Source organism: Antedon mediterranea, chromosome 10 (assembly GCF_964355755.1).
Source record: "Antedon mediterranea chromosome 10, ecAntMedi1.1, whole genome shotgun sequence".
NCBI classification, from domain to species: domain Eukaryota; kingdom Metazoa; phylum Echinodermata; class Crinoidea; order Comatulida; family Antedonidae; genus Antedon; species Antedon mediterranea.
Window position 1 is genome coordinate 1,682,117 of NC_092679.1, and position 27,340 is coordinate 1,709,456.

Genomic DNA, 27,340 nt, shown 5'->3' on the forward strand with positions numbered 1-27,340 from the left:
GTTAAGAATGACTTGTAAATATCCAATGTTTACAACAGTCCACTGTCAAACCACTTTCACCAATGTGCTTACTTATCCGTTACTAATGTCTGTTTTTATAAATATATATTTAGTATTCTTTTTCACAGCTGTTAAATGCATTACATGCAATATTATTATCGTTGGCATAAACTGTTTTACATAACGATGATCTTCTTGAATTTGCTGTAATATATTATTATAATAATGGTACTAATACTAATGCAATAAATAGGGAAAATAGTGTTAATTATAGTTATATTAAACTATACAATAATTTTGTTTCAATAAACATAGTATAAAAATAATGAGAGGCAAGCCATGATTCATTTTTCGATCTTTATTTGATCATCATCATTTTGATAATATTGCTTTTTATTTTGGTTATTGTCTTGAGGTTTTTTAAGTATGATATTTCTTTCTTTGTGTCTGGCTAATGACAACTCCACTCCCAAAGACTTGTTTAAGACTTTGTTTTATGTAGAGCATCTTTTGTATTTTGTCTTGTGAACGGGATTACCACCTTTGAGAAGGGCATTATTTTTACTATCCTTCTTTCAATGTGGAGCTTAGGAAATTTGTAGACAATATTTATGGTCACGAAAATCATGTTTGTATCTTAACGCTATGACTTGGTTTTCATGCTTAAAATTATACCAAATTACTTTAACCATGAAATTAGGACTTTAACAATGTTGATGTGTTTCTTCAAGGTGATCAGTGTATATTATTAGAGTATTTTTAATTAAACTATTATCGTCGTCTTTCCTTGAACATTATAATTACCTGTTCTCATTAATATCAAGCCATAATTACTAAGGCAGGAATCTTGTATTGTAAACCATAAGTCACAGTTTTCTCAGGTAATTACTCTTCTTATCTTGTGTTAGTTGATAATTAGTGTTAGTGGGAGGTAAAAACTATTGTTAATTATCGGTATGACTGCTTATTAAAGAATCCAATAAACCACAATGGTTATGATGACGAGATCACTTTCACAAATAGATTTACACGATTTTTCTTTGACAATAAAATAATATTTTATTTTCGCAGAACTAAAATCTTATTTCTACTCTTTTATTTCCATCAATTTACACAATTTTGCAAAAATTATGTTGGTATCTTTTCTATAATTTGAAAAATACACTATCAAACTTAATGTTACAATAAATATGATGTTCCCATGGACATAATGATGTCATATCACTACCATATTTGGGCACATAAGATTTTGGAAAAATCACAAAATTAAAAGCTTTTCTAAACTGCAGTAACAACGTTATAGTACAGTAGAGAACCACTCCTTTGGAACACTTTCCCATAAAATGAAATAAGGTGTATGTATTAACTAACTATGGCCAATCATTATTCTGGGAGGAAACCCGTATTAAGAAGACCCTTTGCTGGGTCCCATGGTGTCCTCTGATAATAGGGGTTTACTGTATTCTGGAAATTGAGATGACAGAAATTGAGATTGCGGCAAAGCTATGAGATACTATTACAGATATATTTAGATATAGTGCTGTGATGACTAAGGAGGATAAGAATGTTAAGGATGAAAACATGATGACTAAGAAATGAAACTTATATTTATGACGACATATATAGCATGCAGAAGGTCCCAAATTGTAATATTTTCTCTAAATCTACTATTATTGGGAAACAACTATTGTTAGTTAGACGCATTACATTCATTTTTAAACATGATGATCTTAAAATGATGGATTCCCACATAACATTTTAAACAGTAATATTTGCATACTAGAAATTTGGCTTTATTTTTCCTTGATGAGACATGGACCCAAGAACCCATTTCCCTGAACATATTGCTGCTGTATTTTTTTAATCAGAAGATGCACATTTCAAAGTTTGTATCCAAATAATAAATTTCAATTTTTTAATTTATTTTTTTGCATGAGATTAAATTATAAAGTAAATATTTAAAATGAAGTAAAAATGAAGGGAAAAACCTAAAGAGCATTGCTCATTTTTATGGCTACCCTTAAAATGTAAACAAAATGAGGAATAAAATGGTACCGTTTCTAAACATTTTCCCATGGCCTTATTCTCTTTCATTGCAGGTATCCTCACCATTCAGAGTAGTGTAAGAGAAACGAAATACTAGGACTACATAATAGCTTCATTGGTTAAGTCTAAACTAAATTATGACAGCCTGATTCAATATTTACTTATATATTACTTTTATATTTGGTGATTAAAATGATGCGTCGTAAAACAATTTTTTTCTACGAAAAACAAATATCAATCACTTTCAATGAATAAAACAATGAAATGTAATTAATTTAGTTTCGAAATGAAAAAAAAAATATTTTCCGGTTTTCTCAACAATTATTCATATTTTTATAAAACTAAAAGTTATTTTTTACTTTGCTGGCTCGTGCATATTATTGTTTGGGTTTGTTTTTCTTATTTGTACGTAACATCCCGTTAACATAACACTCGTTGCTGTTGAGTGTTGAAGACAACGGTTTGCAATTCACAGGTTTCTCATAGTAGTTCTCTTGTTTCGACGGGCTTGCCTCAACATATGTGTATTCCACCTCTTCAGGTTGTGAGATTTTTGCATACTCTGTACATTTAACATTTTCGTTATTCTTCTTTTGAAAGAGAGCGTTTTGATAGTGCATTTTCATTTGCTTCGGTGATTTCTTGCCAGTGATCACAGCTTGAGTAGATCGAGGCATATGTTTTGACTTTTTATGCCATTTCCAATAACAACAGAACAATAGAGAGACGATGAAAGAAGTGACCGTAAAGAGTGAGATAGTTACAAAGACTATCATGATAAAAGCACTGTTTTCTCGTGGTGAATCTGTGGTCATCATCGTCAAATTAGGAAAAATTGTTATGTTGTCTCCGAATACCATATTGCTAGCAACCATCAAAAACAAACCCAACATGGTAGTATTCATCTTCAAGATTGGAATTGATAAATGCAAACTGTAAAATCAATTGATAGGTTTTTTTTTAAAGTTCTGGTTTATCTGAAAAAAAGCTCTGTCTACACTATCAAATTACTTTGACAAAATATATGGTAGTGATATGCCCAAATATGGTAGTGATATGATATCATATCCATATATGGGCTCATTATATGTATGAACATGCTCTGTCTAATAAAAACCAAATACTTTAACCTGTATCAATAAAAGTTGGAATTGTTTATGCGCATATGCCTTAGTTCCTTTAATGTAACATTAACAAAACTAAAGTAGTCTTGCATCAAGGAATTTAATTGGTCAGATGTTTTGCCCAGCTTTGATTTAATTGTTATTGATACAAAAACAATTTGTAAACAATTGACCGTAACTACTGATTGTTTATACACTTTATATACAGAGTAGTAAGTACAATTACGTACGTTAGAGTAGTAAGTACAATTACGTACGTTAGAGTAGTAAGTACAATTACGTACGTTAGAGTAGTAAGTACAATTACGTACGTTAGAGTAGGGAAAATATCTAGACAATATTTTTGATGTAAAAAAAATAATAATATAAGGCAAAAAGAAAAAGAACAATACCTGTTTACGACAATGCTTCTGAGTAGTAGAAGTAAAAACGGTATGCTTTGCTGGCAAAACAATCAAATGTGAAAGCAACAACAGGTCTGATGCTGTATAATGTCAAGTTCCGTGTTTTAAACGCTTATTAGACTTTGTATTTTGGGTTTCACAAGTGTGACATAAGTTCATTGTGTGAAATTGGAAGCGAAACTATTGAAACAAAAGCAATTGTGGTCATTTGCATAATTTGTGCATTCATCGTTTTAATTAATATCATGTATATTAATTAAATACCCACCATCCTATGCAGAGCTTTAACACAACCCTCCTCATATCAGTGGACACCCTTGGGCTTGGCTAAAAGTCTAGTTTTCAAATGAGTAAAGGATTTGGAAATTTTTGGACATTTCTAGTTTTGCAAGAGGAAGACAATTGGAAGAGAGAGACCATTAAAACATGGCATAAACAAATTTACTGGCAAAGTAAGTCATCTTTGCCGTTCCACATTCATCTATTTTCCGCGTTATGTCTGCAGTTTATAGTACCTCATTCTTCCCATTAAAAGTGAAATACTATGTAGTCAGTTTGTTTCTTGCCTTCAATATGAAAGATAACATTTAGTTTCTACAAAAGATTTATTTAAAATTGAAATCACACTTAAGTGAGATATTTCCCTTAAATTTCACTTAACCTAATATATATTTAAGTATTTCCCTTAAATTCACTTAGGTGATTTGTTAAAATTTAAGGGTAAGTGTTTTCCTTAAAATGTTTGATCATACATATGTGTGTACAGTTTGCAATTCTTGTTTATTTATCCTACTATGATGATGTTTAGCGACTATTTCATTGGTGTATCTTGGCAAGAAATTGTTCCTATGTAGAACTTCAACTACGTTGAACGTGCTGCTTTCATCATCATTGTTTAGTTGTGTTGTTTCTAAAGTTTGTATTTCGACGGTATCGTATTCTCTAAATTTAGTTTTCCCGTAATTGGTGTAGTTTGGCTTTGGTGCAGGCATCGGTGGACGTTTGCTGATAGTATCCCAGTTTTTAGGCTTGCTTGCTTTGTTTTTAGTCCCACAATTGCGATTGGTATTCTGAGCATGCGCATATTTACGACAGTTCTTTTGTGGTTTTTTAATTCGTGATTTTACACATAATAAAATACAAGCTATGGCAACAATGGAGTAAATAAGTAATAATCCTGATATCAGTGTACCTGACAATTCTGTTTGAACTAGCAGTTTCATATTTTTATTTTCTTGAAGAAAATAAAAATATCTTGGATCTACAGTACTTAGAATTGTTATTCTTCAATTGCAAAGATGTCTTCTGGACCCATTGTAATATTTATTTCTACAAATAAATAAAACAAAAGTTAACTGTAGCTTACCTCAACACATTCATACATTCGATCAAAATGATCATTCAATTTAAGTTTTGTACTGACGGCCTGACGGCCATCTAACATAAATATTACCCTTCTGACACATTAATAACTTAAATACTGTACATGCTATTTTCTTATAGTATAAACTAAAAATTACTTACAGTACATTGATTTCTCTGTATACAATCATGGTTTCCTTTTTAAAGACGATACAATGTTTATTACGGTTATGAAATACTGTTGTCTACAAAAATGTAACCGTATAGAAATCTAAATCTGTTTTCTTCAGCAAAGTTAGTCTTGATTGCGCTCGCTTGCTTTGTGAACATTTGTTTCAGTTTTGTTTATACTGAATTATGTTTACAATTTAAAGCAATAGCAAGTATAGAAATTGAATGCTGCACTGTATTAAATATCTTTTGTTTATTCCAAGACAAATCTTTACTCTTGGACATAACAAAATTAGTATTGCACTTTTATACAAATTACTACCATTGACCAAGAATTACTATAAATCAAACATACATAAATATGTATTCACCATTTTCCAGAAAATTACTGGGAATGTGCTTATATCAATGTATGAATTATATTTTTTATTATTTTACCAGTTTTGATTTTGTGAGAAAAGTGGTATAAAGCTCTGTGATATGTCATCATTTTATTTAATATGATTTTTTAACGTTCTTAAAATTTTTCTTATTTTAGAACTGAAAAACAAGAAGCAAAATTTGGAGACAACAACCAGTCAAACCAAACATAGAATAGAAAAACTGGCCATCCCAATTGTGAGTATCCTCTTAATAAACACAGCCCATCCCTATATCGTAGGGTAAGAGGTCTTTGTACTTGGGACCGTCATCAGATTGTACTTCATCATCATCATCATTTTGACCACAAACGATTTTAGATAGAGCAATGTCATTGAAGTTTCTGATAAAAAATGTTACCCTTTTGGTATACATTCGACTCTCCCAATACCAAACTCTCTGGAAACCGGAAAAAAGACTTTCTTGTGGACTAGAAACCAGAATAACTGGAAAAGTAGACATATTTAAGGCCTAGCTATCCCAATGTTGTCCGGTATTGACAGACTTGTTGACTGTAGTTACATAAGATGTTGCATGTTATTTAAATGGGTTAATTAGACGTATACCTAAATGGCAACTAGAATGATCTTGTCAATTTTAGTTGATGGAAGATTAATGAAAACAGTAAGAACTGAGACACAAAAAAGTACCACAGCAGATATCAACACTCATTACTTATTTTAATGTGTTTATTTTCTCTTCTTATACCAAACATGATATCAATAATTTAGGAGGAGAGTGAAGAGACTTCACCATCTCAACAGGTTTAAACAACAATTTGTTTCATTGATTTTAAATGTTATTAATTTTCACTTTTTCAGTGGATTTTGCACTTTTTATTTTGTCCTATTTAAAAAATAATATGTGTCAACTTTCCTAAACCTTTTTTAAACTTAAGTATGTACATAACTTGAGCATAGAGGTAATAAATAATTATTTTTATACCTTCATGCTTTGAGTAAGTATGTATAGCTGTAGTTTATGTTGTTTTTATGATTATTACAAATATCTTTTTGTTTGATAAAAGCTAAGACTAATTTTGTATCTTTATTTTAGTTACTATTTTACATAAAACTAACACTGTAAAGCACTAATATATTTGTCACCAACAAATCTTTGCAATTGTTTTGTTCAGATTTTACTTTATTAAGTGTCAGACTATTTCCACAACTTTTTAGCATTACTAACATTGATTTTTTAAAAATTAAATTTGTTTCAAATTAAGAGGGCTTATTGCACCCACAGCAGCCCACTGTACCCACTGTATGATATTAATTTTTAAATTCAAATATTATTTTGACACAATTTGTTTTTAAAGACACAACTTCGACAGAAAATAAAAGAGCAACGCAGTGTTGCCCTGGACACCATGAAGACACAAGGCAAGGAGTTGAAAGATATTGAAACAAAAATCTACCACGCCGGTCGCAAACTGAAAGCTGTTTTTGAAGAAAATGACAAGTTTAAAACGGTTGGTAATTATTCAAAGTATATTGAAGTTTAATTATCATTCTTTCTTACTCATTATCATAATTATTTTTGCAAACTTTTTGCTCTCAATTTTTTCTACAAACTTTTAGTTTAATACGAAGATGGATGTTGATACTACAGAATTAGAAGAACTGATAAAGTTGAATGACGTATTGGAAGAGACCTTGAAGACAGAAGTTATCTCGCAACGAGGTCAGTCTCAGTGTTCACTATCTCTCTCATGAATCATTTAACAGTCGGTTTTCAAAATTTAACACACAAAATCAATGTAATTCATTGTTTAATTTCAGATCTCAACATAAGTTCACTTTTTTTCATCTTTCAATTTTTCTTATATATTGCTAATAATATTATTCTATGAATATTACTAATAAATATTATTTAATTCATATTGAAGGTGTTTTAGAGAAAGGATGGAAGGAGAATAAAAAATTAGAAAAACAATTTGCAAAACGGGATCAAGTGTTCCTTGATGGAATTACCGATCTTCAGCATCGCACCAATGAAAGAGAACAAAAAGTAGCGGGGGTCACAGACCAGCTTTGTCAAGAACTTGTACTTCTGTCAACGTTTCTTGAAAACGTATCAAGCAGACGACCTCTTGGTGAGTTCAACAGAAGATAGAGTAGGCGAGGGCAGCATAGCGATTTATTTTACCTTTATCTAGGCAGTATACAATAGATTTTTCTCCTCTGTTGCAAAATCATAAACTTCTTTAAATTTCTTTCTACACTAGTTTGACAAAAATAATGATGTACTCAAATATGGTAGTGATATGCCCAAATATGGTAGTGATATGACATCATCATGTGGGCACATAACTATTTTGTTTGTCACATAAAGTTTGATAGAGTAAACAAGGCTTAACATGGTTTGTATTTAATACAGATACAAGACAAGGTAGTAAACCAGATCAACCATCAATTAGGCCCTCAACAGCCTTTAATAATTACTTAGACTCCTATACCAGCCTTCCACCAAAGAGCATTACAAAGCTAAGACAGCAAGAATCAATGACCGGAGATGGTGATGTCAGATGTAAGATATATATATATATTTTCTTAAGATATTGTATTTTTTTTAAGATATTGTATTTTTTTTTAATACCAATCAAGAAAGATTAAAACAGATAATGTAAAATGCTAAAAAAAAACAATTTTCTTGGTGGCTCCTATTCATTAAGATGTAATAAATACTATTGTTAGCAACAATGTTTAGATTTTCTTGTTGCAGACAAAATTTTAACTTTCTTGAAGAAATATAAATGTGTTCTAATCTTCATCTACCATTATTTTTGTTTTTCAATAATAGGGGCAGAACCACTTTCAGAGATTGTTGATGTTGAGCAAGAAAATGTTATTGATTTGAAATGAAACAGATGAATGCAATTATTAATTTATATGTTTATTTATTTTGGGGCTTTACATTTAAAAGCTCTGCATACTTGTCTGGTCCATCCTTTTCATTGCATTTTATGATGTTTGTGTATGTCACAAACAACAATGTCAATAGTTTTACATTCATCTGAATGATGGATGAAACCAAGCCATGACTGTCTAAAGCACCCTGAGTGGTCCTATCATTGTGACCAAATAAATATTATTATTATAATCATAATTTATATATCTTTATGCGCCTATTTCCTTATACATACAGGAAAACACGGACAGAAAAGACAGAATTAAAATCAATTCAACAAGAGAAAGTGTTGTTATTATCAATTATTACCATATTCAGGTGGTATTAATCTGAAGAGCATTTAATTTTCTTGCTTACAAACAAGTCATGTGTTTTGTTTTATCATCAGCACCTATTGTACAGGTGCCACACCAGGGAAAAGTATGAACATTTCATCTTTCCAGATAATAATACAAATAATAAACAGTTTCTATGTAAATATTTTATTACATATTTGAATAAAGATTTTATAATTGTGTGTGTTAATTTTGTTTGTCTTACATGTACATTTTAGTATAATCCTATACTTTAAACAAATGATTGTGAATTAGATTATAGTAGTATTAATATATATTTCGCTACTGTTATTATACTGCACTACAGCACAAAAGTTTCAATTCAACTTACTGATAGAGGGGGTTAACAAAAACAATTTAAAAATAGAAAATGACGTAATTGCTCGTAAGAGGGCGCGTGACTCACGTGATCAAACGTTGTGAAAACGCTTTTTTCTGAGAGCGGCATTTCTGCCATAATTGTGCTTTGCCAGTTTTCTTTGTTGTTTGATCAAGAATTTCTTTACCGTAAAATTCTTGTTTTTAAACATTTTAAACTAAAAAATATGTTTGGTATGGAATACGAAGCACATCAACAAGTTATTGGTGATCTAAGCCCCCCGTACGACGGCAGTGAAATGGATCTTTTTCCAGATTTGTCGTTCCTGGATTCCGTCCAGTCAGACTTTTTAAACACTGGCTTCGACGAGCTTGCCGAGACCGAGGTGAACGCCGCCAGCACTAGCAGCGATCAAGCCAATGAATGTGAAGATACCGGCGAGGCTACTTCGAACACACAACAAGGTATTGTTAGCCCTAGTAATAATCCAACGTTAATGACTACCTCATCGACGAAAGGAAAGTCTGTGATTAAAGTGATTGTTAATTCATCTAAAGATGAAACTGCATTGGTTAAATATTTGATGGGAAAAGATCTAAAAAATGGCGTGACTCCAAAGTTGAAAATCATAAAGAAAATGGCTGCTGAATCATCTCAACAAATCCAAAAGTGTGTTATTGATGATGTCACTAGACCTGCCACATCTTGTCAAGATATGAAAGTTGATTCGACAAAGCTGTTCAAGAAGTACGTTACCACATCAAATAAATTTAAGAAATCCAAAAAGTCAAGCGAAGTAAGCATGATTGAACAGTTGGAAAAGGAACTTCTAGTATGCGATCCAGTTAATCGAAATGCCATTGCAGCTCGCTTGAATAGGTTAAGAAAAAAGAACCATGTTGAATCACTTCAGGAAACCGTGAACAATCTGCAAACAGAAAATGCTGAACTTTTGCAACAAAATAATTGTTTGAACTCACGAGTGTCTTCCCTCGAAACAGAAGTCAGTTACTTGAAAGGCATACTGGCAAATCAAAGTTCTTTGTCATCATTGTTATCAAACATACAAGCAACAAATCTAAATTTTCACACATCGATGGACCTTATTCATAAGATACCCGAAGAAGACATTGACTCTGTTTTCCAATCTAAATCTGATGATGAAGACGTTGATGTAGTGAGTCTTTCAGATGAGAAACCATCCCAGTCAAGGAAACGAAGCCGCACACAAGATAATTCAGTTGAGAAAAAGAAAATCAAGACATTCGTGCAAGAGGGTGATGAAGAGCAGAGGAGATCAGTGAGATTGAATGGAAAGAAACAGGCCTCATTAAAAATCCAACCAGCAGCTGGAGTTTGTCTTCACGTATCCGGAAAAAATGTTTCTCTTGAGTTCTGTTCACATTGTAGTCGGCAGGCTCAGAGCACAATTCAGACGACGTCCTCAAGCAAAATAGTGTGAAGATGAAAGGTCAAACATTTACTGTGGACAAAAAAATTTAAAATGGTCGGTATTGTTAATGATTGAAACTGGAAAAGATGACCAGAGTGATTTAAAAAAAAAGTAACATTCCATGAGAACAAAAACAATTATTGTTTTACTGTACTGTTTATGAAACATACTGTATACCCTTTATTATTGTGTAGGATTTAAGATGTATATTACTGAAACTAATGAATGTCTCTTACAATGTATGAGGCTAATGTGTTTTTTTTCCCTCCAGATTTCACCAGGCACCAGGTGGGAGCTTCTCTACACTAAATGTCAACCGGTATTCGTATTACTTAAATGGTCTGTATCATGTATTATTGAAAGGGTATTATCCTCAATGCATGAGTTTCGATGCAAATCAACTGAAGACAATATGAATACAAGTTTAAAACTTCACAAATTGACAAAAACAAAATTTATAAAGGCAGAAAATTTATAAATAAATTTGTACTTTTTTGATGATTTTTTAAATCCATCTATTCAAGATACTGAACAGAACTTTTTGGACTTTTATTGTAGAATAACATTTAAAACAAAAAATTATGCTTTGAAAAAAAGAAAATCAATTGAAAAAAAAAATGTTTATTTCGTTTTTTATATTTGGATGTAGTAATCGCATATAGAAAATTATGTAAGTAAATTGCTTTTACTGTATATAAAAAATAAAAAAAAAATGCTAAAATTCAACATAAAAAATAAATGAATTTGAAAGGAATTACAAATAAAAAAAATATTCTATGCTTTCAGATGAAATAGCATTTGTTTTGTTCAAGAAAATTTATTTGATAGAGATGGTTTAAATTTAGTACCGTATAATATAAAAAGTAAGAGCCATTCAGTTTGGGTAGAACACATGTGAAATCTGCTTTCAAAGCCATTTGTTTTTTTACAGAATACCATGCAGACTGGTGTTTATTCAATAACAAGTACTTATGGTAAGGTCTCTTAGACTTGCGCAGAAAAAAAAATCATTTTATTTGATGCTGGCATTGCTTGTTCACAGGGTGTGGCACTTGACAAGTTAAGGCAGTTTACATTTCTTGATAAATGTGGACAGATGACTATCTGAAATATATTTAGCCTGATGACTGTAAGTGCCTCTCTGATTGCAATGCCAGAACAAAAGAATGGTTTGTTATTTATGTAGTAGTGTTGTATGGAATTTTAAGTGTAATGTACTGGTCCTAGGCAAAACATTTTTTTGTGGAAAAAATTGATATTTTCAGAAAAATGCAGTTTTGAAAGCCAACATTTAGTTTGTTTCATAAACCCAAAATTATAAAAGTGTTGTAGTTGTTGCATAACCAACAATGGTTTATTCATTGTGGCATCAACATTATTTAAGTTTAAAACTATCTTATGCAAAGACGTCAAATTCTTATCTGTATAATATAACTGTATGATATGTAAATAAATTGGGTGGTGTGGACGGCTATAAGGGGAGGTTGGAGGCCGTTAAAAAAAAAACAATTTGGTTTCAAAAGTCTTTGCATAGATATCTCATCTCTGAACCAATCTATATTTGAGTCAATCAACATAATTTTACTGTGAATGTCCTAACATTTTAATCATTAATTTGCCAAGATAACTATGTTCAATAATTTTCTTTAATGATCAGTGAAGGCAATAACCTCTTAAATTTAGCACTGGAAAATTCAAATTCCACCATTGAGGTGTTCAGTTTTTGTGGTTGCATGCAAGTATAGAATGTTTCGGAGAATACTATTTAGAATTATTATATAACACTTTTTTTTTCATTTTTCCTTCCAACAACCATAGCTTGACCTACTACTTAATAGAAGAGCCTTGAACTTTGAACCTGTTAGCCTTCGTTGCACCATGTTGAAGGTTAGCCTCTATCTAGTAAGTTATGAATTAGGTAATTATATGTATTCAAAAGGTTTAGTCTAGGTTAATTTCTCTTCTTGATCTCAAGTCAGTGGTACAGTACTGGTAAAGTGTTGCAGAACGTTTAGAAAATCTACTATCGTAGTTTTGAAATTTGTAGGACAGTTTTCCATGCCAAAGTACCCAACCAAACCACGCAAGTACTTGCCAGTGTGTGGCATCATAGTTAAAGGGGTATAACTATACAAGCAGTGATACTGTTTAAGACGTTTTGTTTTGACTAAAAGAGTTAAGTTTTGTTTTTATTTCTAATGATTTACATATTGAAAATAGAGTGTTATATTTATACATAAGTCGATATATATATATACTGTATATTGTAGTTAAGTTTACGTTGAATAAATTGTTTATAAATACTTTAATTCAGTTGTTTGCTGTCAATATACAGATGTGAATATTACTGTTCGGAGACTACATATAGACAGTAATAGTAATTAATGTTCGGAAGTAAATTTATACGCCGTGTAAAATACTTCGCTTAAATTTGGCAGCAGACTTGGTACTCGGCAGGTTCGTTTTCAATCGCGCCTTATTCACCACCAACATCGTCGTCGTTTAGCAGATTTTTACTACGGTATTTCATGGAGGTAAAATTATCTCCATGAGTATTTGTAAACGCTTCGAACATGCTAACCTTTTGAAATGCATGCAGTAGTTGAAATATCATCTGAAGCTTTTAACCAATCATTAACGGGTAAATATTTTGTGTTCATTTCGCTGCAACATTACATAAAGTAAGCACAATGCATCCCGTCTTATTACTGGCCCATGTAGATTTGTCTCATTTCAATTCATGCAGTATGATGATGAAGTAGTTATGTATGCCTATTTTCGTCGTGCACAAGACCACTCCACAACAAATATGAAACACAGTACAGCACAGAAAATTTATCAAAGCGTTTCCAAACAAGAAAGGGCGGTATAAAAAATACATCGAACTACAGAGGGCGCTTTCACAAAACTTGGGACATGCATTTCCAGGTATGGCAAAGGTGGAAGTGCGTTGGACCAATGCATTTTTGCCTTAGTAATATTTATTTTTAACGGGTGATGACTCGAAATTTCTAGGAAATCGATTATTATTATGGTTGGGAGGCTCCAATATAGTAAATTGCATCTAGAAAAAACTACAGTACCTACACATGCATAGATGCTATTTTAATTTTAACCGATACAATTCGATTGCATGTAAATGCTATACAGTATAAAAACGAATACGTATTTATAATTATTAATAAATAATGCCAAGGTAGATAATATCGCTACATATTACTGCAACATAGATCCAGACTTGTTTTCGTCGTAGGTGCTAAATTAATCACTACAGTATTTTCATTTCATTATGATCAATAATAAACAGTCTATCATGCATCTTATTAGGAGTACATCATATATAATATGACGGATTACAACAAATAAACGATTTTAAAGTGGATGGAACTCTTAATTTGTTCCTAATTGTGTCTATATACAATTTCATTATTACCCGTCTGGATTTTTTAAGTTAATATTTTGTCCGTCATCTTTATTTTTGATGTCGATATTTCTTTTGTCTTGTACTTTGACGATGATGTACCGTCATCTCCTCCTCGATACTTTCTTAGTATGTTGTAGACAGAGTAAGTGAGGTTGAATGCTAGAAAAATAAACAAGCCCTGTAGGGTATTCAGAATGGTGAATAAATACCAAAATATCATGTGACCAGTGAAAGAACCGAGAAAGCCGAATATCCAAGTTAACCCCATCAGTGTAAAGATCTGCAATTAAACAATAACATGACAAATGTTACTACTGTATACTTAAAATACGGTAATTGTTTTGCAAATGTTGCGTATGAAGATTACAGAGTTTAAGTGAGACGTAGTTTTGACTGTCTTTCACAACAAAACAGTTTTGCAATTAGTGAAGGCTTCTGTTATCAGAATCACAATTAGTATTGATCTTATAATTCCAGCTTAGATTTATTTGATATTAAACTGTCAAAAACGTTTATTCCGGATGACAATCTATATCGGCCCTGATTGATGCATATAATTTAACGTTATTAAAGTAAAAACCAAATAAGAATATCCTTTCTCTATGATTAAAAAGACAAAATCCGATATAAGAGTATTAGACATCAATCAAATTTGACCAACTTAATGACAAGAGTTACGATATACTATCTTGATTTAACAACTAAATACGGTGGTTGTTAATTAATTTACTGTTCCACTTTTTTTCCCACTTGAATCGGGAAGATCATCTCTCTGCTTAAATGCATATACTTACCCGGATGTAGATAATCATTTCTTTGTTCAACTTCTTCTGCGCCGACTTGTTTACGATTGCAGAAGATTTCTTGGATTCCCGAATTCCAAACACTGTCGCTATGAATAATATTATGTTAGGCAGCAATATCGCAATAACCGGGATTCCAAAAACATAAAATAGGGCGAGTTCGTCTCGAATCCAACAAACTGTATCGTCACCGTATCGAACTTCAAAACTGGTACATTCACACAAACTTATGGCAACAATGACGCCAACAAAAATTGCCGGGAGACCCCAACTATAGAGAAAGTAAATTAGAAAAGCTTTCTTCTGAGAGCGTTTACTTCTTGAAGAAACTCTGAAGAATGTAAATGTTCTGAAAAGCTCAATGGCCATTGTGTTCATCCAACAAAAACAAACCAACCACAAGTAATGCAACACGGCAGCAACTGTTCGGCAAAGCTTTACGGTTTTAGTAAAGTTTCCTTGAACTAACGTCAATAATAATGCGAAAAACAACGCAACTGACAAGTTCAAGATGATCTGTCCAGAAAGTGTCCTTAGTTCACTGACAATGGCGCGAAGAATGATGGTAATTAGCAGACAAACGAGAGAAATGACGGTACCGATGACACTTATTATTAAAAGAGCATCTGAATAGTTGAAGAACTGTGTTTCTGACGTTACCACTCCAGTTTGATTTAAAAACGAACATATTGTAACAAAGCTTGACGAATTGGAAAGAAAATACTCGTTTTTATCAAACTTATCACCTGTCGCTTTGTATAGAAGAGTCTCATTGCCTACATCCTCAAATGCATGCGATTCCAGAGTGACTTGGCCACAAACTTCACATGTCGATACTGACGAACTACTGCATATTGAGGACTCGTTGACAATTTGGTGCACGATTCGTAGAATGTATTCTTCCGGGACGTCTATAGAAACGTTAGAAGTACTGATAGTGCGCGCACTTGTGTTCACTTTCAACATCTTCAAGTTTGGAATATTTTCCTCCTCGCACAACAACCTCTTTTCGATTTCTTTCATAGAGCATTGTTGTTGAATGGTTATTTTTTTGTTGTTAAAGTTCTTAACATCTCTGTTTATATTATCGGTGATAAGACTAGAAATTACATGAGCCATTGTGCAATTTATGGTTTCAATAGCAAATTCTGTTGTATCTGTATATTCCTGTTTGAAATATGTGACGTCATATTCCTTGAAGAAGTTTACCAATACGTCAGTGTAATTAGCAACATTTGTCTGTTCGTCTTCAACTTTACTGTCATGATATGCAATTAACATTGAGTGTTCTGCTAATTGACACAAACAGAACAGTTCTTCTGACACTAAAATAGCACGATCGTTACAGTCTGGTGATGGAGATGAAGGGGTTACGCATTTGGAGCCTTGAAGTTCATAGCCGGTTTGACACGACACTTGATGACACTTACTGCTGAACGGATCGAAAACTTCACCAACAACACAATTTACCTCTTTAACGTCGTATTTGACAGAGTTGACTGTGACGCTGTTTGGATTGGAGAAATCCATAATTATCGTTAATGACGTCAAGCTTTCACCGTTTTCACCCACAAGGGTTGTTTTATCAGCAGGTTGTTCCACGTAGCATGTGTAAGAAGAATCGTAATTGCATATTGCGCAATGTGGGTTCCTGTACGTGGTTTGTGCCTCGCGGCAGACAACGGCGTTGTAACCGACCTTACACGCGTCGATAACGGTTTGATCTGTGTATGTTTCATTACAACTGTATATTGCGTCAAAATAACAATGTCTCCTAGAATCTTTTCTATTAGAAGGTGCCAGTGAATCAAAATTTGGACAAGCCATTCCGTTTAATATCTCTTCTACAGACTGACTTGTATTGGAGCAATGGAAAGTTACATTCCACGCCGACAGTTCATTGACCGGCACATCGTTACACAGCGCGCAAAATACATTTGTATATACATGATCTTGCGTATCCGATACAAGGATGTTTGATATTATGTCGTTCGGACTCGGGTTTTCACAATTATTTTTAGTTTCGATGTTAACAGAGCTTGTGTTCTTGCAACTGGATATAGCAAAATACCCGTATGTAAACTTTAAATCGCCTTTAATGCATTTCATTTGTCTAAAGTCGACCACCGATGGAGGAGTGATATCAGACGAATTACAAACAGATGGGTAATCATAGCAGCAGTCGTCGTAGTATGTACACAATGCGTCACATCCACACGTATAAGCGTCGATTGGCGGAAGTCCACACTTTCCCATACACAGGTGACTAGAAGGGCATATATCCACTTCTGATCCATAAAGCGTAGTAGGCACAAGAGACGGAGAATCTGCGAATTATACAATTTAAAACATCTTTATTACACTTATCTTTGTAAATGTCTTTACTTTGGTGGTACGGTGATTATGACGCTGGATGATACTTAAGCCTACAGTACGACGATACCGACTACGTAAAAAAGGAAATGACGTGCAACTTACCTGTTGCTTGATATGGATAATATTGTTGATTTGTTCTCAACTCAAAGGTGGAAAAGATGAATAAAATATACCAAAAGAACTTATTGGTCTTCATATTTCTGAGAAACAAGGGAAATAGCCGAGTTCTTCTTGATATTGCATTCAAACCTCTTGGAGAATGTTCACCAACGTTCACGTTTGCTACGAAATAGATACAGTACTGTAGTTGTTAATTATTTAGAAAAATAAAATAGGCTCAATCTTTATATCGACACCCATGTGTTTAAAATATAATTCTTATATACTAAAATATTGACTTAAATGCAAATACAAAGTTAGATATTTAGTTTTAAACCATACAATTAATGTAATTGACACTGTACTGAATACATTTAACGTAACTCAAACAAATGATAACACTTTGTCAGACTTTGTTTCTTTAATTGATTATCTGTCTGTGTTTTGGCTTGTCTATACCGCATCTACTAATTTAAACCAATCAGCCATCGTCGGAACGCATTTTGGCAAACCTGGTGTCGTCAGTAATATTGGATATTATATGACGTTATTATTTGGTCTATTATGTTTGCCGAACCTTTCCTCCGGAAACAACTTTCTTCGAAAGAAGGGGACTCGGCAACAACGCATAGACCATAGTCAAATGCATAGACCTACCACATGCAAAATATAAAGATTGTTAAATGCATAGACCTACCACATGCAAAATATAAAGATTGTTATACGTACCTGTATGTTAGATTTCAAATGTACACACTGAACGATAAATTACTCGTGATGAATTTATGTATGCTAAGAAAGCAAAACAGATTATCTTCACAGCCGAACACACTACTTCTCAGGAGGCCATATTTTCGTAATAACGATAATACAAACACAAATCCTCCATTATATTTATTAAAGATACGCACCTATTGCTTTTGACTTGTATGCCTAAATTCATAATTTCAGATTGGTCATATTATTGAATTTTCATTAAATACACAATTAAATAAAAATCAAAACCTCCCTGTAAAAAAATTGAATGGTCACAGTGTATTGAAAGTTGTCGGATTGGTTATTTGCTGGTATATTGTGATTATATTACATGTTATTGTTGATTGATGGAACCCAGGTCAATTACTTAATCTACTGTTAAATTAAACATGAAATAGAAACGTATTATTTTCTATAATATAAGTAATTTAATGTTTTAGCAAATGTATGATATACAGTAATGCATAAATACATATATATATATACATAGTATAGTATTTTTAAATATAAAAACATTGAAAAATGTTTGTGTTTTATTTATATTTGTTCACTGTTTCTCCCATATATACTTGGGGGTATACCCTCATTCTAAATATACTAACCTTTTCACATAGTGTGTACATAGAGGACTGCTATAGTTTAAATAATCATATTTAGCAATACAGTATTTAATTGTTTGTTTTAACTGAGATTACCCATAAATTTCAGGAAGGGGAATGCGTGTGCAGTTTTATCTGGGGTTTTCTCTGGATTGGGTAGTTTTACAGATAAATTTCCCTTAGGCACCTTTCATATTACTTTGTATAGAAATGTCTACGTGCGCAGAAGAGTTTGTCCAGTCGTGTAAAAAGGCCAAACTCTCAGTCTATAATGTCAGTAATGACATTTGAAATAATGTCTATTATAAACGCGTTGAATCCAGTGGTTGAGATTCATTCTGACGCGTTATATTTGTACCAGCAGGTTTTTTGTTCGTTTGTAATAAAGTTTCTGTCGTTTTTGGTTGCGAAGAAGATGTTTGCTTTTCTCTACGTGCTTTTATTAAATTCTTCATTGAATAGTTAATATTGAAAGCTATAAAGATAAACAAGCCTTGAAGAGAGTTTAGAATGGTAAAGATATACCAGAATATCACGTGATCAACGAATGACGCAACATAACCAAATATCCATGTTAATCCCATGACGGTTGAAATCTGTAACAAAAATACAAGACAAATGATTAATATCATAGATGTTTTTGTCATATTTATAAGCATAAGTCATATTTATAATTCATAATCAGTGGCGACGTCATCAGTAGGCCTACAGTGGGTTAATGCTTTATATTATACGTTTAATGTAAACATATTTTGCTTGAAACTTTAGATCAATAAATAAGATATTAGCATACCCGTATGTATATAATCATTTCCCCAGTTTGTTGATCCTGATTTGATTTTCCACTTCGAACTGCTGCAGTCGATTTCATTGATTTTCTGAGTCCTGTGATTGTGGCCACAAATAGTATAAGATTAGGTACCAGAATAACAGCCAGTGGAATTCCAAAGACATACAATGATGCAAGTTCATCTCGAATCCAACAAACATTATCATCACCATACATGACGTCCAAACTGGTACATTCACACATACTTATACCTACGATGATAGCGACGTAGATGGCAGGCAAACCCCAGCTATAAATGAAGTATTTTATGAAAGATTTTCTCTGCGATTTGCTACTTCTAGAAGATCTTGATGAACTTCGGACCGTTCGGAACGTTTGGAAAAGTTCAATGGCCATCGAATTCATCCAACAAAAACAGACTAACCACATATAATGCAAGAACACTGACATTACTTCACAGAATGTTGGCCATTTAGTAAAATTACCTTGGATTAGTGTCAGAAGCAATGCAATAAATAAGGATATTGAAACGTTTAAAATTATTTTCCCTGAAAGTGTTCTTAATTCAGCAATGAAAACACGAAGAAGGATCGTAATAAGAAGACTAATAAGTGAGATAATTGTACCGACCACACTGATTATCAATAAAGCACCAGAATAATGGAAGAACTCTGTGTTTTCTTCTGTCTCTCCAGTTTGATTTAAGAAAGAGCAAACTAGTAAACTCGAATTGGATAAGTTTGTGAACATGTACTGATGCTCTTGAAATACGTCGCCAGTTGTTTTGTAAATGAGAGTTCCATTAACTTGTTCTTCAAAAGCTTCTATCGATAACTGAATCTGTGGACATACATTGCAAGTGAATACCGACAGAATACTACAAACGGACGACTCATTTCCAAGTTCATGAAAGATTTCTAAAACATACTGCTCGTCAGGAATTTGTAAAGATGAATTATCAACATGGATATTCTTTGTAACATTGTCATATTCCAATGCTTCATTTGCTGTCAATACAATTCTGTCTTGTTCACATTGAAGCTCATTTGAAATCGCTTTTGTTGAGCAGTTTTGTCGAAAGGTGACGACATTTAACTGTGCATCAGTGTTATTATGTATCCCTCTAACGACCAATTCCGATATGTCATAGACTAACTGGCAATTCATCTGTTCAATAGATATAATAATAATGGTTTTGTTAAAGGCATTTGAAGATTGGTTAGTGTATTCGATGTTAAATGTTGTCAAAGCTTTTGTAAATTCAAAAACTGTTGTAAAATTATCAACTTCAAAATCGTATTCATACTCAATTTGTAGAGACTGCTGCTGTAGCTTGCATTCACAATAGATTTCACTCGATATATGGAGGGCGTTTTTGCTACAACCGGTTTCAGTGGAAATGACGACACATTTGCTGCCTTCGAGTGTGAATCCATCTTTACATGTTAGTTGAAGACATTGATTACTGAATGGATCAAAGACCTCACTAGTAGAACAACTGACTCCCCCATTATTATACGATCCGTATTCCGAACTAACAGATATACTGCTTTGTTTAGAAAAATCCACTATTACTGTCAATGACGTGAAACCAACACGCCTCGGAACAGAAACAAAAACGTCACAATTGTAAGATGGCTCATCATTACAAATTGCACAATGTGGATTCCTGTAAACAGTGCCGCCGTACACTATAGCTTTGTAGTTGGTCAAACACGCTTCAATAACACTTTCATTCATGTAACTACCGCTACATTGTGACACTGCTGTCGCCAAACATGGACGCCGTGTATCTTGTTTTCCCGATGGTGGTCTAAAACTCATAAAAGGACAATATGTACCATCATTGATTTGTTCGTGTATATTTGGTGGAGGAGCTTCGGTTGTGGTAGGAGGAAGTGTAGTAATGGGTGGTAGGGTAGGTAGGGACGGGTCAGGAACAGGTACAGGGACAGGAATAGGTTGAGGAGCGATAGGCCCAGCGGGATCTTCACCAAACTCGACTCTAACATCGTCGTCACTACAGATAAACGTTACCTTCCAGGCTGTCACGTCCGTTATTAACACATTATTACACAAGGCGCAATACACATTCTTGTAAATGTTATTCTCTGTGTCCGATACAATAATTGCTAAAAGAATATCACCAGAACCAGGGTTTTCACATTTCTGTATCGTGTCTGTATCAACTGTACTATCGTCTCTACAAAATGCTATAATATAATATCCATCAGAGAAGCTATCATCTCCGTCAAAACATTCCAATTGGCTGGACATCGATACAATTGAAGGATTAGGTTCAGAAGTACAAGCAGACCAGTAATCATAGCAACAGTCGCCGTAGTATTCACACTCAGTGTCACATCCACATTGCCTGGCCTCTGAAGGACTACTTCCGCATCTATCTTGACAAAGGTGATTATTTGAACAAACACCAACATCAGTTCCATAAATAGTGAATTTCTCTAATCATGAATAAAAAAAGAACAAAGGTAATTTATTATTGATGAATGGGATTGTCTATTGACAATAGCCATCCCGCACCAGAATTTAGAAGGATTTCCATGGTCAACTGTACATTTTTGAATACTTTTTATTACTGAGATGTCGAAAGATATCGGGTTTTTATCTTATCTCTTATCTTACGCCAGCTGGAAAAACAGCTAGCTACTGTATTTACTGACTTACCGTCTGGTCTAAACTGGCAAAAGGCTTCGTAAGTCATACACAGTACGACTAGTAGATATGTGTACAACCTTGATGCCTGTACATTCATGTTTCCAATCTGTAAAGAAAAATGTGTTCTTTGGTATGAGCATGTTCTGTCAAAGGTACAGTAGGTCACTTACCCTTTCCATTTTAATACAAGATTTGCTGGGATTAGGAGTGTTTACTTTTTATCCATATGAATACCTCGGACTTTTATTGTTTTCTAGAATGAACCAGTTCACGAATTATCGTTATATTGACTGATATTTATTTTATTCATTAAAAAAGGACATTGGCATAGCAATACAATTATGATTCAATTTTCTCTTTTAGTAATACTATATCGTTATGCTATCGTCAGTCTACCATTATTCTGATTTCATCAAATGCAAATTTCGGAATCTGTAGTATTTGTGTCATCATCATTCCGAAGTACTCAATGTAATGTCTAATTATATCCGGGTCATAGAGTTAGTTAATTGTCTGACGTGACGTACGTTACTTTTAGTGGTATTTGTATTAATAAGACTAGGCCTGCAAGCTTAAATTAATTGGTGAAGTAAAAGCCTATTTCAGAATACAAGTGGTATATATAATATTGTTAATATTTTTCATTTGACATTTATACAAGAATGAATTTCACTCGCTATTTCCTGTGATTATACTACTACTGTAGTACTGTACGATTGTGAACTTCGGTACCGGAAATAACAATACCGTAACAACCCGGGACCGTAACTCAGTACAATACAAAAATACAAGTATTTACAACTCTGTGGTACTTTATAGGTTCACGGTAATACTGACTAAAAGCAACAAAAGGCAATTAATAAATAAGTTTATAGAATTACATACGAAATAAAGACCCTTCTACAGAATATCACACCACATTCAAAACAATTATTATACACCGGGCCAAGATAAAATAGATTCACCTTTTTTGGGCCCACCGCTGTCTCTGTTATATCTCTTAACAGAGATGGTACGAGTAGGCTACATCTGTTGATGCTAAATGTAAAATAAAGTGTATAATGTTGTGTGTACTTACCTTTATATTAATATATGTACTGTATGACTGATAGTTATTTTCTTTACTGGTGATCTGTTGGTGACGAACCGTATTAAATACAACAGTTTGTTGTATGAGTAGATACAGGATGTATTCACGGGCCCATATCTGACTAAACTGACCTTGCTCGTTATTTCTTAATCCGGCCTTTGTATACACGCCTTCGCAGGATACACCTTTTGTGTTACGATACTCTCGGCCAAAATTGATGGGGCTAGGATGAATTAACAAACAAATTACGATAGTAGACTTTAAAACTTTATTACACTACTTCGTTACAATCGTATATAAAATTTAATAATATACTAATAATACTGTAATAATAATAATAATAATGATAATAACACTACTAATAACAATAATAATAATAATTAATATAGGCTGATAAAACGAACGAAGGTTTCTTAAGTACTTAGATATTATTACAGTACTCGGTATATTACTTAGAGCCTACTAATCGTCTAATCTAATGTGTTCTAGGTTGGAACAGAGATCCATTGCCTCTGCGATGGAGAATTTGGACAGTCGCGTAAAACGAAGTTGGTCCATAATACCAGTTGAAAAATCATTATAAACGCGTTGAATCCAGTGGTTCAGATTCATTCTGACGCGTTATATTTGTACCAGAAGGTTTTTCGTTCGTTTGTAAGAGAGTTTCTGTCGTTTTTGGTTGCGAAGAAGACGTTTGCTTTTCTCTACGTGCTTTCATTAAATTCTTCATTGAATAGTTAATATTGAATGCTATAAAGATAAACAAGCCTTGAAGAGAGTTTAGAATGGTAAAGATATACCAGAATATCACGTGATCAACGAATGACGCAACATAACCAAATATCCATGTTAATCCCATGACGGTTGAAATCTGTAACAAAAAAACGAGGTTAATATCATATGGTTTAGAATTCATAATTAGTGGTTACGTCATCAATAGAGTGTGATAATTTATAATTTTAGGTTTAATTCAAAACATATTTTGCTTGAAACTTTAAGATCATTAAATACGATATTAACATACCCGTATGTATATAATCATTTCCTCAGTTTGTTGATCTTGACCTGATTTTCCACTTCGAACTGCTGCAGTCGATTTCATTGACTTTCTGAGTCCTTTGATTGTAGCCACAAATAGTATAAGATTAGGGACCAGAATAACAGCCAGTGGAATTCCAAAGACATACAATGATGCAAGTTCATCTCGAATCCAACAAACATTATCATCACCATACCTGACGTCCAAACTGGTACATTCACACAGACTTATACCTACGATGATAGGGACGTAGATGGCAGGCAAACCCCAGCTATAAATGAAGTATTTTATGAAAGATTTTCTCTGTGATTTGCTACTTCTAGAAGATCTCGATGAACTTCGGACCGTTCGAAAAGTTTGGAAAATTTCAAAGGCCATCGAATTCATCCAAAGGAAACAGACTAACCACATATAGTGCAAGACAGCTGACATTACTTCACAGAATGTTGGCCATTGAGTAAAATTGCCTTGGATTAGTGTCAGAAGCAATGCAATAAATAAGGATATTGAAATGTTTAAAATTATCTTTCCTGAAAGTGTTCTTAATTCAGCAATGAAAACACGAAGAAGGATCGTAATAAGAAGACTAATAAGTGAGATAATTGTACCGACCACACTGATTATCAATAAAGCACCAGAATAATGGAAGAACTCGGTGTTTTCTTCTGTCCCTCCAGTTTGATTTAAGAAAGAACAAACTAGTAAACTCGAATTGGATGTGTTTGTGAACATGTACTGATGCTCTTGAAATACGTCGCCAGTTGTTTTGTAAATGAGAGTTGCATTAACTTGTTCTTCAAAAGCTTCTATCGATAACTGAATCTGTGGACATACATTACAAGTGGATACCGACAGAATACTACAAACGGACGACTCATTTCCAAGTTCATGAACGATTTCTAAAACATACTGCTCGTCAGGAATTTGTAAAGATGAATTATCAACATGGATATTCTTTGTAACATTGTCATATTCCAATGCTTCATTTGCTGTCAATACAATGCTGTCTTGTTCACATAGCAGCGCATTTGGAATTGCTTTTGTTGAACAGTTTTGTCGAAAAGTGACGACATTTAAATGTGCATCAGTGTTATTATTTATCGCTCTTACGACCAATTCCGATATGTCATAGACTAACTGACAATTCATCTGTTCAATTGATATAATTATAATGGTTTTGTTAAAGGCATTTGAAGATTGGTTAGTGTATTCGATGTCAAATGTTGTCAAAGAGTTTGTAAATTCGACAACTGTTGCAAAATTATCAACTTCAAAATCGTATTCATACTCAATTTGTAGAGACTGCTGCTGTAGCTTGCATTCACAAAAGACTTCACTCGATATATGGAGGGCGTTTTTGCTACAGCCGGTTTCAGTGGAAATGACGACACATTTGCTACCTTCGAGTGTGAATCCATCTTTACATGTTAGTTGAAGACATTGATTAGTAAATGGATCAAAAACTTCACCAGTAGAACAACTGACTCCCCCATTAGTGTAAGATCCGTATTTCGAACTAACAGAGATACTACTTTGATCAGAAAAATCCACTATTACTGTCAGTGACGTGAAACCATCAGGAAAAATTGAAGAAGTAACAAAAACGTCACAATTGTAAGATGGCTTATCGTTACAAATTGCGCAATGTGGATTCCTGTAAACAGGCCCATTAACGTACACTATAGCTTTGTAGTTGGTCAAACATGCTTCAATAACACTTTCATTCATGTAACTACCGCTACATTGTGACACTGCTGTCGCCAAACATGGACGCCGTGTATCTTGTTTTCCCGATGGTGGTCTAAAACTCATAGAAGGACAATATGTACCATCATTGATTTGTTCGTGTATATTTGGTTGAGGAGCTTCGGTTGTGGTAGGAGGAAGTGTAGTAAGGGGTGGTAGGGTAGGTAGGGACGGGTCAGGAACAGGTACAGGGACAGGGATAGGTTGAGGAGCGATAGGCCCAGCGGGATCTTCACCAAACTCGACTCTAACATCGTCGGCACTACAGATAAACGTTACCTTCCAGGCTGTCACGTCCGTTATTAACACATTATTACACAAGGCGCAATACACATTCTTGTAAATGTTATTCTCTGTGTCCGATACAATAATTGCTAAAAGAACATCGCCAGAACCAGGGTTTTCACATTTCTGTATCGTGTCTGTATCAACTGTACTATCATCTCTACAAAATGCTATAATATAATATCCATCAAAGAAGCTATCATCTCCGTCAAAACATTCCAATTGGCTGGACATCAATACAACTGAAGGATTAGGTTCAGAAGTACAAGCAGACCAGTAATCATAGCAACAGTCACCGTAATATTTACACTCAGTGTCACATCCACATTGCCTAGCCTCAGAAGGGCTACTTCCGCATCTATCTTGGCAAAGGTGATTATTTGAACAAACACCAACATCAGTTCCATATATAGTGAATGTTTCTAATGAATAAAAAGAACAAACGTAATTTATTATTGATGAATGGAATTATCTATATTTACAATAGCAATCCCGCATCAGCATTTAGAATGATTTCCAAATGTACATTTTTTAATACTTTGTATTACTGAATTACAATTTCAATTTACATTTTTTTTTTCACAATTTACAATTTTACAACATCACCCAACAGTACACCAAAAAAGAAGCGAGTGCTTGTCAGTTTGGGGACTATTATTTAAATGCATCTACATATACATACAACATAAAACAACAACTAGAATTTAATTCGTCACTTTGACGAATTATAGGTGATCATTTTTATAATTTTATTGACATTAATATTTTTTAAACATGCACGTAGGTTAATATACGATCGGAAAATGTTGGTGTATTCCATCATATTATACGCTATAGTGCCGAGTTGTGCACTATATGCCATACATTATGTACAGTATACCGTACTGTATTTCTATATACACGTGTAGCATAGGTGAAATTACGGACACACATTATGTTCTAATTTTTTGGTATGATGACATTATCAAAATAAAATTGTGAATAACATTATCGAAAGATAATGAGTTGAACAAATAAAGATAAGACTTAGAAGAAAATTTGGCTCGTAGAATGGCGGTGCGCGCTCTTTGAAATTTGTATAACTTTGACTAAAGAAATGAAAAAATTACT

General features: G+C 33.3%; 4 protein-coding genes and 1 long non-coding RNA gene across 7 annotated transcripts in view; 2 read left to right on the forward strand and 3 right to left on the reverse strand.

Annotated features, from left to right (window-relative positions):
- The window catches only part of LOC140060034 (uncharacterized), a 48,365-nt gene extending 39,236 nt beyond the window's left edge, over nt 1-9,129 (forward strand). The window contains exons 18-24 of one of the 2 annotated variants that reach the window (XM_072106071.1): nt 5,646-5,725; nt 6,259-6,291; nt 6,846-6,998; nt 7,108-7,210; nt 7,416-7,622; nt 7,907-8,056; nt 8,330-9,129. In XM_072106071.1, the coding sequence (XP_071962172.1) occupies nt 5,646-5,725; nt 6,259-6,291; nt 6,846-6,998; nt 7,108-7,210; nt 7,416-7,622; nt 7,907-8,056; nt 8,330-8,391 (788 nt within the window). In that variant the 3' untranslated portion in view covers nt 8,392-9,129. The remainder of the gene's footprint in view (nt 1-5,645; nt 5,726-6,258; nt 6,292-6,845; nt 6,999-7,107; nt 7,211-7,415; nt 7,623-7,906; nt 8,057-8,329) is intronic. The other variant, XM_072106072.1, reaches the window with a different exon arrangement.
- LOC140060037 (uncharacterized) lies at nt 4,828-5,140 on the reverse strand. The gene is made up of 2 exons (XR_011847272.1): nt 5,099-5,140; nt 4,828-4,903 (listed from the first exon to the last, which is right to left on the reverse strand). It is a non-coding gene; the product is annotated as an uncharacterized lncRNA (long non-coding RNA).
- Nucleotides 9,130-9,216: 87 nt separating the features above from the next.
- Nucleotides 9,217-12,847, forward strand: LOC140060036 (uncharacterized). 2 transcript variants are annotated; one of them, XM_072106076.1, is made up of 2 exons: nt 9,217-10,883; nt 11,476-12,847. In XM_072106076.1, the coding sequence occupies exon 1, from the start codon at nt 9,318-9,320 to the stop codon at nt 10,551-10,553; it is 1,236 nt and encodes a 411-aa protein (XP_071962177.1). In that variant the 5' UTR covers nt 9,217-9,317; the 3' UTR covers nt 10,554-10,883; nt 11,476-12,847. The 2 variants fall into 2 exon arrangements, with proteins under 2 accessions (XP_071962177.1, XP_071962176.1); XM_072106075.1 differs by having other exon boundaries at nt 9,217-11,518; nt 12,363-12,846.
- Nucleotides 12,848-13,904: 1,057 nt separating this feature from the next.
- LOC140060883 (uncharacterized) lies at nt 13,905-23,378 on the reverse strand. The gene is made up of 7 exons (XM_072107245.1): nt 23,149-23,378; nt 22,080-22,176; nt 19,395-21,856; nt 18,905-19,197; nt 18,605-18,634; nt 14,763-16,884; nt 13,905-14,248 (listed from the first exon to the last, which is right to left on the reverse strand). The coding sequence occupies exons 2-7, from the start codon at nt 22,165-22,167 to the stop codon at nt 13,991-13,993; spliced, it is 5,253 nt and encodes a 1,750-aa protein (XP_071963346.1). The 5' UTR covers nt 22,168-22,176; nt 23,149-23,378; the 3' UTR covers nt 13,905-13,990.
- A 176-nt stretch (nt 23,379-23,554) lies between these two features.
- On the reverse strand, nt 23,555-27,163 carry LOC140060884 (uncharacterized). The gene is made up of 3 exons (XM_072107246.1): nt 27,154-27,163; nt 24,185-26,652; nt 23,555-24,031 (listed from the first exon to the last, which is right to left on the reverse strand). The coding sequence occupies exons 1-3, from the start codon at nt 27,161-27,163 to the stop codon at nt 23,738-23,740; spliced, it is 2,772 nt and encodes a 923-aa protein (XP_071963347.1). The 3' UTR covers nt 23,555-23,737.
- Nucleotides 27,164-27,340: the final 177 nt, after the last annotated feature.

What these genes read in the sequence shown, in the direction of transcription:
- LOC140060036 (XM_072106076.1), top strand. Translation starts at nt 9,318, where the DNA reads ATGTTTGGTATGGAATACGAAGCACATCAACAAGTTATTGGTGATCTA.
- LOC140060883 (XM_072107245.1), bottom strand. Translation starts at nt 22,167, where the DNA reads ATGAATGTACAGGCATCAAGGTTGTACACATATCTACTAGTCGTACTG. An exon ending in CTGGATTCAACGCGTTTATA is followed by an intron (nt 18,635 to 18,904) that starts ATAGACATTATT and finishes TTTAAACTATAG; the next exon opens with CAGTCCTCTATGTACACACT. An exon ending in TGTACACACTATGTGAAAAG is followed by an intron (nt 16,885 to 18,604) that starts GTTAGTATATTT and finishes GGTCGACTTTAG; the next exon opens with ACAAATGAAATGCATTAAAG.
- LOC140060884 (XM_072107246.1), bottom strand. An exon ending in AAATGATTATATACATACGG is followed by an intron (nt 24,032 to 24,184) that starts GTATGTTAATAT and finishes TTTTTGTTACAG; the next exon opens with ATTTCAACCGTCATGGGATT.